Consider the following 14,771-nt stretch of genomic DNA (forward strand, 5'->3'; position numbering starts at 1 on the left):
TATATGTGTGATTATTGAACATATACAGGTGTAGGATCTTAGTTTTTCTCAATTGATAAGACACTTTTAATTTAACTGGGGTCAACTTGACCTCATTAGGTTATGAGCACAACAGTATTATTTGGTGTAAAACTGTAAGTCATTTCTAATTGCTTTCACACACAATGCAAATGCTAAGCACATTTTTGCAAAGCAGCAAATACAACTCTTTACAAATGACTCTAAACTCAGTTGAGTAAATTATGACAAACAAAATTAAACATTTGGTCACAGCTGATACAAATTACTCACATGAATGTGAACCTGTATGCAAAACCTATTTGCTAAATTGTTCAATCAGCAATCAGTCCTTATTCATGACTAAAAGAGTTCGCCTGTTTGAAAGAATTTATTGGAACGTTGTGCAACGATTGATTCATATAACTTTTCATTAGATGACAAGTTGTATGTTTTGATGTACAGTTGAAGTCGGAAGTTTATATACACCTTAGCCAAATACATTTAAACTCAGTTTTTCACAATTCCTGACATTTAATCCGAGTAAAAATCCCTGTTTTAGGTCAGTAAGGATCACCACTTTATTGTAAGAATGTGAAATGTCAGAATAATAGTAGAGAGAATTATTTATTTCAGCTTTTTTGTCTTTCATCACATTCCCAGTGGGTCAGAAGTTTACATACACTTAATTAGTATTTGGTAGCATTGCCTTTAAATTGTTTAACTTGGGTCAAACATTTTGGGTAGCCTTCCACAAGCTTCCCACAATAAGTTGGGTGACTTTTGGCCCATTCCTCCTGACAGAGCTGATGTTACTGAGTCAGGTTTGTAGACCTTGCTTGCACACGCTTGTCAGTTCTGCCCACAATTTTCTATAGGGTTGAGGTCAGGGCTTTGTGACGGCCACTCCAATACCTTGACTTTGTTGTCCTTAAGCCATTTTGCCACAACTTTGGAAGTATGCTTGGGGTCATTGTCCATTTGGAAGACCCATTTGCGATCAAGCTTTAACTTCCTGACTGATGTCTTGAGATATTACTTCAATATATCCACATCCTTTTCCTACCTCATGATGCCATCTATTTTGTGAAGTGCACAAGTCCCTCCTGCAGCAAAGCACCCCCATAACATGATGCTGCTACAGCCATGCTTCATGGTTGGGATGGTGTTCTTCGGCTTGCAAGCATCCTCCTTTTTCCTCCAAACGTTAACGATGCTCATTATGGCCAAACAGTTCTTTTTTTGTTTCATCAGACCAGAGGACATTTCTCCAAAAAGTACAATCTTTGTCCCCATGTGCAGTTGCAAACAGTAATCTGGCTTTTTTATGGCGGTTTTGGAGCAGTGGCTTCTTCCTTGCTGAACGGCCGTTCAGGTTATGTCGATATAGGACTTGTTTTACTGTGGATATAGATACTTTTGTACCTGTTTCCTCCAGCATCTTTACAAGGTCCTTTGCTGTTGTTCTGGGATTGATTTGCACTTTTCGCACCAAAGTACGTTCATCTCTAGGAGAGAGAACGCGTCTCCTTCCTGAGCGGTATGACGGCTGCGTGGTCCCATGGTGTTTATACTTGCGTATTATTGTTTGTACAGATGAACATGGTACCTTCAGGCGTTTGGATATTGCTCCTAAGGATGAAGGTCTTGGCTGATTACTTTAGATTTTTCCATGATTTCCATGATTTCAAGCAAAGAGGCAATGAGTTTAAAGGTAGACCTTGAAATACATCCACAGGTACACCTCCAATTGACAAAAATTATGTCAGTTAGCCTATCAAAAGCTTCTAAAGACATGACATTTTCTGGATGTTCCAAGCTATTTAAAGGCACAGTCAACTTGGAAACTTCTGACCCACTGGAATTGTGATACAGTGAGTTATTAGTGAAATAATCTGTCTAAACAATTGTTGGACGAATTACTTGTGTCATGCACAAAGTAGGTGTCCTAACCGACTTGCCAAAACTATAGTTTGTTAACAAGAAATGTGTGGAGTGGTTGAAAAACGAGTTTCAATGACTCCAACCTAAGTGTACGTAAACTTCCGACTTCAACTGTAGGTAGTTTATTTTGTGTTATGTATATAATGTTTTTAGAGTTTTAATGCATTTAGCAAATTAAATGTGTCATTTTCGCCAAAGGGTTTCAGTTTGGGCCTGCGTGTTAATTGTTTTGAAAAAGTGAATTATGTTTGAACAAATGTGCTCAAACAATTGAGAAACTGTCATTTTACCTGTATTTTCACCAAATTTTTAGTAGAGTCAGTGTAGTCTAGTCAGTTTGTTAGAGTTGGTTTTCATTGAATTTATGTAAATCACAATGTTGATCTGTTTTCAGTAACATTTTCTATCCTCATATACCATTCATACTTAGTGTATATATACTACTACACTGAACAAAAATGTAAATGTAACATGCAAAGTGTTGGTCCCAAGTTTTATGAGCTGAAATAAAAGATCCCAGAAATTTTCCATATTCTCAAAAGGTTATTTCTTTCAAATTTTGGGCAGAAATTTGTATACATCCCTGTTACTGAACATTTCTCCTTTGCCAAGATAATCCATCCACCTGACAGGTGTGGTATATCAAGAAGCTGATTAAACAGAATGATCATTACACAGGTGCACCTTGTGCTGGGGACAATAAAATGCCACACTAAAATGTGCAGTTTTGTTACACAACACAGGAATGTCCACCAAAGCTGTTGCCAGACAATTTTATGTTAATTTCTCTACCATCAACCGCCTCCAACGTCCTTTTAGACATTGGGACCTCCACAACTGGCTTCTTCACCTGCAGGATCGTCTGAAACCAGCCACCCGGACAGCTGACAAAACTTTGTGTTTGCACAACCAAAGAATTTCTGCCAAAACTGTCAGAAACAGTCTCAGGGAAGCTCATCTGCGGGCTCGTCATCCTCACCAGGGTCTTGTCCTGATTGCAGTTCGGCGCCATAACCGACTTCAGTGGGCAAAGGCTTACCTTCGATGACCACTGACAAACTGTGTTCTTCACAGATGAATCCCAGTTTCAACTGTAATGGGCAGATGGCAGATGGCATGTATGGTGGTGTGTGTGTGAGAGGTTTGCTCATGTCAACGTTGTGAACAGAATGCCCCGTGGTGGTGGTGGGGTTATGGTACGGGTAAGCATAAGCTATGGACAAGGAACACGTTTGCTTTTCATCGATAGCAATTTGAGTGCACAGAGATACCGTGACTAAATCCCGAGGCCCATTGTCGTGCCATTCATCCGCTGCCATCACTTCATTTTTCATGATGCATGATAATGCACAGCCCCATGTCGCAAGGATCTGTACACAATTCCTGGAAGCTGAAAATGTCCCAGTTCTTCCATGGTGTGCATACTTACCAGACATGTCACACATTGAGCATGTTTGGGATTCTCTGGATCGACGTGTACGACAATGTGTTCCAGTTCCCGACAATATCCAGCAACTTAGCAGAGCCATTGGAGACGAGTGGGACAACGTTCCATAGGTCACAATCAGCAGCCTGATCAATTCCATGTGAAAGGCATGTGTCACACTGCATGAGGCAAATGATGGTCACACCAGATACTGATGGTTTTCTGATCCACACCCCTACCTTTTAAGGTATCTGTGACCAACAGATGCATATCTTAATTCCCAGTCATGTGAAATCCACAAGTTACTGCCTAATACATTTATTTCAATTGACAGATTTCCTTATATGAACTGTAACTGTGTAACATTTAAAAATGGTTGCATGTTGCCTTTATATTTTTGTTCAGTGTATGTATACTACGTTACATTCTATTCATAACATTTCTATAATCTGTTATTATGTAAGAATACATAATGGCACTGTCTATGGGATAATGCTTGTTGGAAAAGACCCCATAGAATGCAAAATGTTCAACACAAGTTTGAATATTCCCACACATGAACAATTTGACTGAGCTAATACAGTACATTATGTACATTTCATGCTGGTCTTGCTTGGATAGCCATGGCTGGTGAATGTGACTAAACTGTTGTTCACAAACCCTGAACAGATGCTCTGTAAGATCAGACTTGAGTGCAGCATCAAATTGCCTGTTGATTTGCACACAGGTCTAACACTAGACACACTGATTTGGGATGGTCCATAGTACTGGTGAGGGTCTAGTGAGGCCTAAGGCTTCACAGCATAGCACAGTTTGGTGAAGTCCTTGGTGTTCCTCTGGCTGTCAATCAGTACCAGGGGGTTCCTCTGATGGTTCTCAATGATGTGGGAAACACTGGTGAAACGCTGAGGGAATACATTAAGAGGTGTCAGGCCTATAGGTTAGCAATCAGACCATCAAAATTACATTTGTATCAGAATATTGTTATAGAGCAAGATGAGACGCCGTCTACCTCCTCTCCTTTCTTCTCCCTTCCAAGAGTGTACTGCTGCGATGCTTGGATGTAGCGTACTGGGATGTTGTAGACTCTACTGTTATAATACACCACTAAAGTGTATGGCTGCTGTCTGTCTTGACCAGAGCTCTTCCTTATTAGAAATGCCCCATCCTGACACAGAGAAGACACACAATACAGTCAGCTGGAGCATCGGTCTCTTTTGAATCAAATCCCCATTATTTTAGTTTATGAAAAACATACCAGTATATTTTTAAGACAGGGGCTCCCAAACGTTTTCATTCAGGCCCTCCTCCAGCATTGAGGAACATTCCGCGCCCACCCTGCGCGTGCATGCGTACCATGTCTATTTCAATGGGCACAAGCACGATACATGACACAAACTGTTCATGCACTTCTTGTTGGCGGAGAGAACATTTTGCTGGTTTAAGGCTTATTTCCTGCAATTGTACACATTTTGTCATGGGGTGCAGAGAACATTTAGCCGTTTTAAAACTAATTTTGTTGCAATTCTATACATTTTGCCATGTTTATTAATCTACATCGATGGGGCCACAGTGGAAAAGGTGAAAAGCGTCAAGTTCCTCGGTGTACACTTTGAAAAAAAGGTGCTATCTCGATCTTAAAATGGTTCTTCAGCTGTCCCCATTGGAGAACCCTTGTTTGTTCAACTGTTTTGGGTTCCATATAGAACCCTATCCGCAAAAGGGTTTTACCTGGAACCAAAAAGGGTTCTCCTATGGGGACAGCCGTAGAAACCTTTTGGAACCCTTTTTTTCCCCACTGACAATCTGAAATGGTCCACCCACACAGACAGAAGAAGGAACAACAGTGCCTCTTCAACCTCAGGAGGCTGGAGAAATTCAGCTTGGACCCTAAAGACCCTCACAAATCTTTACAGATGCACCATTGAGAGCATCCTGTCGGGGCTGTATCACCGCCTGGTACAGCAACTGCACCGTCCGCAACCGCAGGGCTCTCCAGAGGGTGGTGCGGTTAGCCCAATGCATCAAATCAAATTCAAATCAAATTTATTTATATAGCCCTTCGTACATCAGCTGATATCTCAAAGTGCTGTACAGAAACCCAGCCTAAAACCCCAAACAGCAAGCAATGCAGGTGTAGAAGCACGGGGAAGCAATGCATCACCGGGGGCACACTGTCTGCCCTCCAGGACAATGTGTCACAGGAAGGAAGGCCAAGAAGATCATCAAGGACCTCAGCCACCCAACCCACGGCCTGTTCACCCCACTACCATCCAGAAGGCGAGGTCAGTACAGGTGCATCAAAGCTGGGACGAGAGACTGAAAAACATCTTCAATCTCAAGGCAGTCAGACTGTTAAATAGTTACCACTACCCGGCCTCCGCCCAGTACCCTTCCCTCCCGTGCTTCACAGTTGGGATGGTGTTCTTCGGCTTGCAAGCCTCCCCCTTTTTCCTCCAAACATAAAGATGGTCATTATGGCCAAACAGTTCTATTTTTGTTTGATTAGACCAGAGGACATTTCTCCCAAAAAGTATGATTTTTGTCCCCATGTGCATTTGCAAACCGTAGTCTGGCTTTTTTTTTATGGCGGATTAGGAGCAATTGCTTCTTCCTTGCTGAGAGGCCTTTCAGGTTATGTCGATATAGGACTCGTTTTAGGAGACAGAATGAGTCTCCTTCCTGAGCGGTATGACTGCTGCGTGGTCCCATGGTGTTTATACTTGCGTATTATTGTTTATACAGATGAACGTGGTACCTTCAGTGCATTCAGACACCTTGACTTTTTCCACTTTATGTTACTTTATGGTAGAGTGGCCAGACAGAAGCCACTTCAGTAAAAGGCATAAGACGGCCCGCTTGGAATTTGATGAAACCAAGATTGAACTCTTTGGCCTGAATGCCAAGCGTCAAGTCTGGAGGAAACCTGGCACCATCCCTACAGTGAGGAATGGTGGTGGCAGCATCATGCTGTGGGGAAACTGTCCAAATACAGGTGTGCCAAACTTGTATGGTCACATACCCAAGAAGACTCAAGGCTGTAATCACTGCCAAAGGTGCTTCAACAAAGTACTGAGTCAAGGATTTGAATGCTTATGTAAATGTGATATTTCAGTGTTTGCAAAAAATCTAAAAACGTATTTTTGATTTGTCATTGTGGGGTATTGTGTGTAAATTGATGGGGATGTTACATTAAAAAAAAATCTATTTTAGAATAAGGATGTAACGTAAGTCAAGGGGTCTGAATACTTTCCGAATGCACATTTATACTCTGGACTCGTCCTACTATTTCTACATTTCTTAATTCTGTTATTTTCCTTTTTAGATTTTTGTGTATTGTTAGATATACTACTGCACTGTTGGAGCTGGGAACACAAGCATTTTGCTACACCCGCAATAACATCTGCTAAATATGTGTATGCAACCAATAACGTTATATTTTATTTTGATATTTGAGTAACTCAAAACACACAAAATCTAAAGGCTAAAAAACATAGCTAAAAGCGTTAGGTGACACGGGCTCATTGATCTGGACATTTCTGACAAGTTATAAACAGCTCTCTGAGGTATGCATTGACTGACATGTTAAGAGGAAGACTACCCAGTTTCGAAAGTGCATCTTGTGCATTCTACTATTACAACTTCAAGAGTAAGTCGAAAGCCGGAATGAGTTCCAAAAAGGGGGTGGGGCCCTGTGCCACCCCTGCCGACCCGTCCCGCAGTTTGGGAACCACTGTCTTAAGACTATGTAATGATAAGAGTATGTACATTTGTCCGTAATCATGTGAGTGTGACTCGCCTTATTTGAGCGAACCAAAGTATCCTCAGCTGTCTTACGGTCACAGGTGCTGGCATACCAGGGTTTCTTCAAGACATCTGCCCCCTAACAACAACAACAACAACAAAAATACAGCAACAAGAGAGTGGCTCTGAAAATACAGCCTTTCCAGTCTCCACAAACGTAATATAGTGTATCCATCCATGCATCGTGTACCAGTATTTTGAGCTATATCATTGTATGTTATATAGTATATAAAATGGTGAAATTCAGGTCAGGTCTTTTTCACCTCTTCAGCATCCGTCAACTTTTTTTCAGCTGTGGGTACGGTTCCTCTGTCAGGTTCTGAGTATTAGAGAACAGTGAAGGGAAAAATTCAAAAAGATAAATAATCATTGAATGTTGTGTGGACACAGCAGAGCCATTTACATAATACATACATTGTTTGCTATGTTGTTTCCAGTGGAGGCTGCCGAGAGGAGGACGGCTCATAGTAACGGCTGGAGTCAATGGAGCGGTATTAACCACATGGAAACCATATGTTTGATACCATTCCATTGACTGCATTCCAGCCTTCCTCCTCTCAGCAGCCTCCACTGGTTGTTTCACTTTCAGTGTCAAAGTTATGGTCATCTTTGGTATTTGGTATTTTATTAGGATCCCCATTAGCTGTTGCAAAAGCAGCAGCTACTCTTCCTGGGGTCCACACGAAACATGAAACATAATACAGAACATCAATAGACAAGAACAGCTCAAAGACAGAATTACATAATTTTTTTTGAAAAGGCACAAGTAGCCTACACATCAATGCATACACACAAACTATGTAGGTCAAATACCCGCAAATTGTTTTTTGAAACCAGGTTTGCTGTTTATTTGAGCAATATGAGATGGAAGGAGGTTCTCTGCAATTATGCCTCTATATAATACTGTACGCTTTCTTGAATTTGTTCTGGATTTGGTGACTGAAAAGACCCCTGGTGGAATGTCTGGTGGGTTAAGTGTGTGTGTCAGAGCTGTGTGTCAGTTGACTATGCAAACAATTTGGGATTTTTAACACATTAATGTTTCTTACAAAAAGATGAAGTGATGCAGTCCGTCCCTCCTCAACTCTTAGCCAAGTGAGACTGGCATGCATAGTATTTATATTAGCACTCAGATTACAATGAAGAGCAAAACGTGCCGCTCTGTTCTGGTGCCGCAGCACCCTTTAGCACCCCTACTTCCCGCGGGTGATGGACACACGTCTCTCAGACCTGTACTTACTAGGAGAGGTAAACATCTGTGGCAGAGGAATCCTGCAGTAGAGAAAACAAGAATATACTGTAATTTGCCAGGGCACTGCGGTTTGAGTAAACATGCGGTGCTGTGGTTACAAACAGCATTCCTTCATTCCAAAATAATTGATATTGGCCTTGTCTGTGTTTGTGCTGTCTTGCAAACAGATCTGAGACTAGGCTGGAAAAGTGATATGTGCGTGCAAAATAGTGACTTCTTATGAGGTCATGGTGTTTCTTACTTGGCACGTTTGTATTCAGAGGGCTGGGGTGTGGTCGTGGGTTTCTGGGTACTGTGCCTCATGGCCAGTGCTGGGCCTGTCGAAAAGCAGACATAGCAAGAGTGTGTGTTACAGTAGCAAGTGGAAGACTGCATAAAAAATTTACAACTTTACAATGTGAAATGGATTTTGGTAAATGCATTACATCTTTGAACATCCGATGAAAACAAATGAAGCTTTGATCCAATTGAGCACTCTAATATTTTAGGAGTAGTTACCTTCATTTTCCCTGGATGCAATATCTTGCCTCTGAAAAAAAATACTGACATGATCATCCTACATCATTTCGCATAACATTTTGAATTCCACTAGTTTTTTTCTCCAACAATATATTTTACAGGTGTCCTACCGGCCTTAAAGGTGGCTTCAATGGCTTCCTAAAAATAGAGAGGTTTATGTGAGTTAAGTAATACCTGGAACCAAACCTTTCCGTCACTCTTAATTGAACGAGCGGCCAGAAATGAACCGAAAATAAATGATACATGATTTTACACGACACGTACGTCTCTCTGGGCATTGGTTTGGGAAGCACAGGCAGGGCCTTCTCAGCAGACTTTTTACTGCCACCTGGAAGAACAGAGATGACACACAAAACGTGCACACATACACAGTACTCATAGTATCTTACACTTGGGAGTTCTCTTAAGTAACACAATGCTCTTTTAAGAAGTATAAAACAGACGCTCTTTTAACTTCTATTCATTGTTCTGTACTGTATGTTGTGTTGTGTCTCATGTTACGTGTAACTTCATATATGCTGCTTTCAGGGCTCACTTGAAAAAAAAAGAGATGTACATTTCAAGGTGAATTATCAGGTTAAATGAAAGATGAATAAATATATAAATAATCATGGAAATAGCAGAGTAGTGTTGGCAATCGGGAATGAGATGGTTCCGTTTTGCGTTAAATACAAAATGTTGGCAATCCACTAGATGGCATGATAAGCCAAGTGAAGTAACTACCAATACAGTCCTTCAAATATTTACAGAATCTGGAACAATGTTCTTTGTCAATAGTTGCTTGAAGTCTTTTGGAACTTGTTAGTGGCATATTATGGTTTGAACGTTTAGTCATTTGGGCTCATGGTAGTATTATGGATGAATGACATACTTTCATCTGGATCGCACACTTCATATTCATCATCTATGGGCTCCTGGACCTGGATGACAATACATATAAACGTATATGATTCCCATGTTGATAATATTCAATGTTTCCTTTACTTTTCTATTATTATCTCGTCAAATAAACTATTTGTGGTCAGGTACAAAGCCTAGATTCTCTTTGGTACAGTAACACTTACTGGGTTGGGTGGACATGTCTTTAGGTGCATTCTACAGAGAGAAGATCAAATGTAAATTATTCATGTAAGTGTGACAATGACACTGAAGGAAACAACCTTGTGTTTAGCGAATAGTTTATCTTGAAATGGTTATCATGCGTAAAATCATTTCCCGGTCTCTTGAATAAGTTGTAGTTGTTATTAGCACCTTGGGCTGGCTCTAGGGGGAAAACCCTGTGCAGGGACTTTGAGTGTGGAAGGTCTGTGAAAAGAAATATGTTAGAAATAAATAGTCATTTTGGTATCTCATCCATCATATTAAGCAATGAATATACACTGAGTTTACAAAACATTAAGAACACTGCTCTTTCCATGACATAGACGGATCAGGTGAATCCAGCTGAAAGCTATGATCCCTTATCGATGTCACTTGCTAAATCCACTTAAACCAGTGTAGATGAAGGGGAGGAGATCCGGTTTGTCAAGAACTGCAATGCTGCTGGGTTTGTCACGCTCAACAATTCCCCTGTGTATCAAGAATGGTCCACCACTCAAAGGACATCCAGACATCATGGCACAACCGTGGGAAGCATTGGAGTCAACATGGGCCAACATTCCTGTGGAACGCTTTCGAAACCTTGTCGTGTCCATACCCTGTCAAATTGAGGCTGTTATGAGGGCAAAAGGGGAGTGCAACTCAATTTTAGGAAGGTGTTCCTAATGTTTGATATACTCAGTGTATCTTTACATATTTCCCTTAGAGGAAATGTTGATCCCTGTCTGAAAAGTGCTTACGATCCTTGAACCAGAACTGACCTGCTCACTGGGGGAGGAGAGTTTTCCTTAAGATAAAGAGAGAATGGGACACATCAAGCATAATCCTACAGTCATTGCGTAGTCATTAACTATACTATTAATTGTAACGTATTGGTTATCAAACCCACCTCAATGTCAGGAACTTCATACACATCTATAAAAAAAATATTAAAAAAAGACTAAGCCTCAAAGTTAGGAATACAGGAGAGCCGGGTTCTAACCCAGTCGTTTACATTAAGCACAATACATTTATTAAACTCCCCAAAACAATGACAAGAAAAAGTATGTGAACCCTTTGGAATTACCCGGATTTCTGCACTGCACCCGACCCACCACAAGAGTCACTAGTGCACGATAGGACAAGGACATCCCTGTCGGCCAAACCCTCCCCTAACCCGGATGACGCTGGGCCAATTGTGTGGTGCCCCATGGGTCTCCCTGTCACTGCCGACTGCGACAGACCCTGGACATGAACCCAGAATATCTAGTGGCACAGCTTTCACTGCGATGCAGTGCCTTAGACCACTGCGCCACTCAGGAGGCCTTATCTAGACATTTTGCAAGGCTAAGGCCATCTGTCCACCAATTGAAGCTCAACAGAAATTGGGTGATGCAACATGATAACAACAAAAAACACAGAAGTAGATAAACAACAGAATGGCTTCAACAGAAGAAAATACTCATTCTGGAGTGGCCCAGTCAGAGTCCTGACCTCAACCCGATTAAGATTCTGAGGCATGACCTCAAAAGAGTGGTTCACACCAGACATCCCAAGAATATTGCTGAACTGATACAGTTTTGTAAAGAGGAATGGTCCAAAATACCTCCTGACCGTTGTGCAGGTCTGATTCACACTACAGAAAATGTTTGTTTGAGGTTATTGCTGCCAAAGGAGGGTCAACCAATTATTAAATCCAAGGGTTCACATACTTTTTCATGCCACTGTATATCCAGTGCTCCTGCTGAGATGCAGTTACATACCTGGGCTATTTGAGCGCTCTGGCACAGTCTTAGACATCGAAGGACTGCTCTCTACTGGTTTGCCTCTTCCGTGCATTGGACGGTCTGAAGGAAGTTTACATTTGTATTGTATGTTGACATTGGGGTGTCTTGGTAAGGTTTGTCTGACAGTGAATGGCAACAGATGAACATGTGCAGTGGGTTTCATGACACCTGTATGTTGAAGACAATTTAATTGACGCACATAGTGCACTTGGTCTTATTTCCAGTGCCAGATTTTTATTTTATTTTATTTCACCTTTATTTAACCAGGTAGGCTAGTTGAGAACAAGTTCTCATTTACAACTGTGACCTGGCCAAAAATAAAGCAAAGCAGTGTGTCACAAACAACAACACAGAGTTACACATGGAATAAACAAACATACAGTCGATAATACAATAGAACATTTCTATATACAGTGTGTGCAAATGAGGTAAGATAAGGGAGGTAAGTCAATAAATAGGCCATAGTGGTGAAATAATTACAATATGGCAATTAAACACTGGAGTGATAGATGTGCAGAAGATGAATGTGCTAGTACTGGGGTGCAAAGGAGCAAAATAGATCAAATAAATAACAGTATGGGGATGGGTAGTTGGATGGCCTATTTACAGATAAGCTATGTACAGGTGCAGTGATCTGTAAGCTACTCTGACATCTGATGCTTAAAGTTAATGAGGGAGATATGAGTGTCCAGCTTCAGTGATTTTTGCAGTTCGTTCCAATCACTGGCAGCAGATAACTGGAAGGAAAGGCGGCCAAAGTAGGAATTGGCTTTAGGAGTGACCAGTGAACTATACCTGCTGGAGCGCGTGCTACGGGTGGGTGGTGCTATGGTGACCAATGAGCTAAGATAAAGCAGGGCATTACCTAGAAAATACTTATAGATGACCTGGAGCCAGTGGGTTTGGTGGCGAATATGAAGTGAGGGCCAGCCAACGAGAGCGTACAGGTCGCAGTGGTGGGTAGTATATGGGGCTTTAGTGACAAAACGGATGGCACTGTGATAGACTGCATCCAATTGGCTGAATAGAGTGTTGGAGGCTATTTTGTAAATGACATCGCTGAAGTCAAGGATCATAAGGATAGTCATTTTTACAACGGTATGTTTGGCAGCATGAGTGAAGGATGCTTTGTTGCGAGTCTGGAAGGAGAGTTTACAGTCTAACCAGACACATAGGTATTTGTAGTTGTCCACATATTCAAAGTCAGAACTGTCCAGAGGTGGATCAGAGAATCACCAGTAGCAAGAGCGACATCATTGATGTATACAGAGAAGAGTGTCGGCCCGAGAATTGAACCCTGTGGCACCCCCATAGAGACTTCCAGAGGTCCGGACAACAGACCCTCCGATTTGACACACTGAACTCTATCTGAGAAGTAGTTGGTGAACCAGGCGAGGCAGTCATTTGAGAAACGAAGGCTATTGAGTCTGCCGATAAGAACTGGGTGATTGACGGAGTCGAAAGCCTTGGCCAGGTCAATGAATACAGCTGCACAGTATTGTCTCTTATTGATGGCGGTTATGATATTGTTTAGGACCTTGAGCGTGGCTGAGCTGCACCCATGACCAGCTCAGAAACCAGATTGCATAGCGGAGAAGGTACGGTGGGATTCGAAATGGTCGGTGATCTGTTTGTTAATTTGGCTTTCGAAGACCTTAGAAAGACAGGGTAGGATAGATATAGGCCTGTAGCAGTTTGGGTCTAGAGTGTCTCCCCCTTTGAAGAGGGGGATGACCGCGGCAGCCTTCCAATCTTTGGGGATCACAGACGATACGAAAGAGAGGTTGAACAAGCTAGTAATAGGAGTTGCAACAATTTTGGCGGATCATTTTAGAAAGAGAGGGTCTAGCCCAGCTGATTTGTAGTGGTCCAGATTTTGCAGCTCTTTCAGAACATCAGCTATCTGCATTTGGGTGAAGGAGAAATGGGGGAGGCTTGAGCAAAGTGGGGTTGCAGGGCTGTTGACCGGGGTAGGGGTAGCCAGGTGGAAAGCATGGCCAGCCGTAGAAAAATGCTTATTGAAATTCTCAATTATTGTGGATTTATCGGTGGTGACAGTGTTTCCTAGCCTCAGTGCAGTGGGCAGCTGGGGGGAGGTGCTCTTATTCTCCATGGACTTTACAGTGTCCCAGAACATTTTGGAGTTTGTGCTACAGGATGCAAATTCTGTTTGAAAAAGCTAGCCTTTGCTTTCCTAACTGCCTGTGTAGATTAGTTCCTGACTTCCCTGAACAGTTGCATATCGCGGGGACTATTCGATGCTATTGCAGTCCGCCACAGGATGTTTTTGTGCAGGTCAAGGGCAGTCAGGTTTGGAGTGAACCAAGGGCTATATCTGTTCCTGGTTCAAATTTTTTTTAATGGGGCATGCTTATTTAAGATGGTGAGGAAAGCACTGTTAAAGAATAACCAGGCATCCTCTACTGACGGAATGAGGTCAATATCCTTCCAGGATACCCTGGCCAGGTCGATTAGAAAGGCCTGCTCATTGAAGTGTTTTAGTGAGCGTTTGAAAGTGATGAGGGGTGGTCGTTTCACCGCAGACCCATTATGGAACCAGGCAATAAGGCAGAGATCCTGGTTGAAGACAGCAGAGGTGTATGTGGAGGGCAGGTTGGATAGGATGATATCTATGAGGGTGCCCGTGTTTATGGATTTGGGGTTGTACCTGGTAGGTTCATTGATAATTTGTGTGAGATTGATGGCCGGGGTGTTAAAAACTCTAGGATAGGGGGCAGCATTTGGAATTTTGGATGAAAAGCATGCCCAAATTCAACTGCCTGCTACTCATCCCCAGAAGATAAGATTTGCGTATTATTAGTAGATTTGGATATAAAACGGTTTGAATCATGTCTGTGAGTAACAGGCGAGACCCCGAGGACAAACCATTCAGATTTTTTCATTGGGAATCCAGATTTTAAGGGACTTGCTTGCAGTTCGCTTCCACTGGATGTCACCAGTCTTT

General features: G+C 42.0%; 1 protein-coding gene across 4 annotated transcripts in view; it reads right to left on the minus strand.

Annotated features, from left to right (window-relative positions):
• Window positions 1–2,420: 2,420 nt before the first annotated feature.
• The window catches only part of blnk (B cell linker), a 32,667-nt gene continuing 20,316 nt past the window's right edge, over window positions 2,421–14,771 (minus strand). For 3 of the 4 annotated variants that reach the window (XM_020481540.2, XM_020481542.2, XM_020481541.2), the window contains 15 exons: window positions 11,783–11,866; window positions 10,930–10,955; window positions 10,802–10,827; window positions 10,194–10,247; window positions 10,007–10,037; window positions 9,814–9,862; window positions 9,207–9,270; window positions 9,053–9,080; window positions 8,922–8,952; window positions 8,665–8,740; window positions 8,412–8,443; window positions 7,435–7,490; window positions 7,167–7,250; window positions 4,380–4,535; window positions 2,421–4,272 (listed from right to left, as the gene is read on the minus strand). In XM_020481540.2, the coding sequence (XP_020337129.2) occupies window positions 4,156–4,272; window positions 4,380–4,535; window positions 7,167–7,250; window positions 7,435–7,490; window positions 8,412–8,443; window positions 8,665–8,740; window positions 8,922–8,952; window positions 9,053–9,080; window positions 9,207–9,270; window positions 9,814–9,862; window positions 10,007–10,037; window positions 10,194–10,247; window positions 10,802–10,827; window positions 10,930–10,955; window positions 11,783–11,866 (914 nt within the window). In that variant the 3' untranslated portion in view covers window positions 2,421–4,155. Of the gene's footprint in view, window positions 4,273–4,379; window positions 4,536–7,166; window positions 7,251–7,434; window positions 7,506–8,411; window positions 8,444–8,664; window positions 8,741–8,921; window positions 8,953–9,052; window positions 9,081–9,206; window positions 9,271–9,813; window positions 9,863–10,006; window positions 10,038–10,193; window positions 10,248–10,801; window positions 10,828–10,929; window positions 10,956–11,782; window positions 11,867–14,771 lie in introns of those variants that run through there. The other variant, XR_004209814.1, reaches the window with a different exon arrangement.

This window comes from Oncorhynchus kisutch, linkage group LG4 (assembly GCF_002021735.2).
Source record: "Oncorhynchus kisutch isolate 150728-3 linkage group LG4, Okis_V2, whole genome shotgun sequence".
Taxonomy (NCBI): domain Eukaryota; kingdom Metazoa; phylum Chordata; class Actinopteri; order Salmoniformes; family Salmonidae; genus Oncorhynchus; species Oncorhynchus kisutch.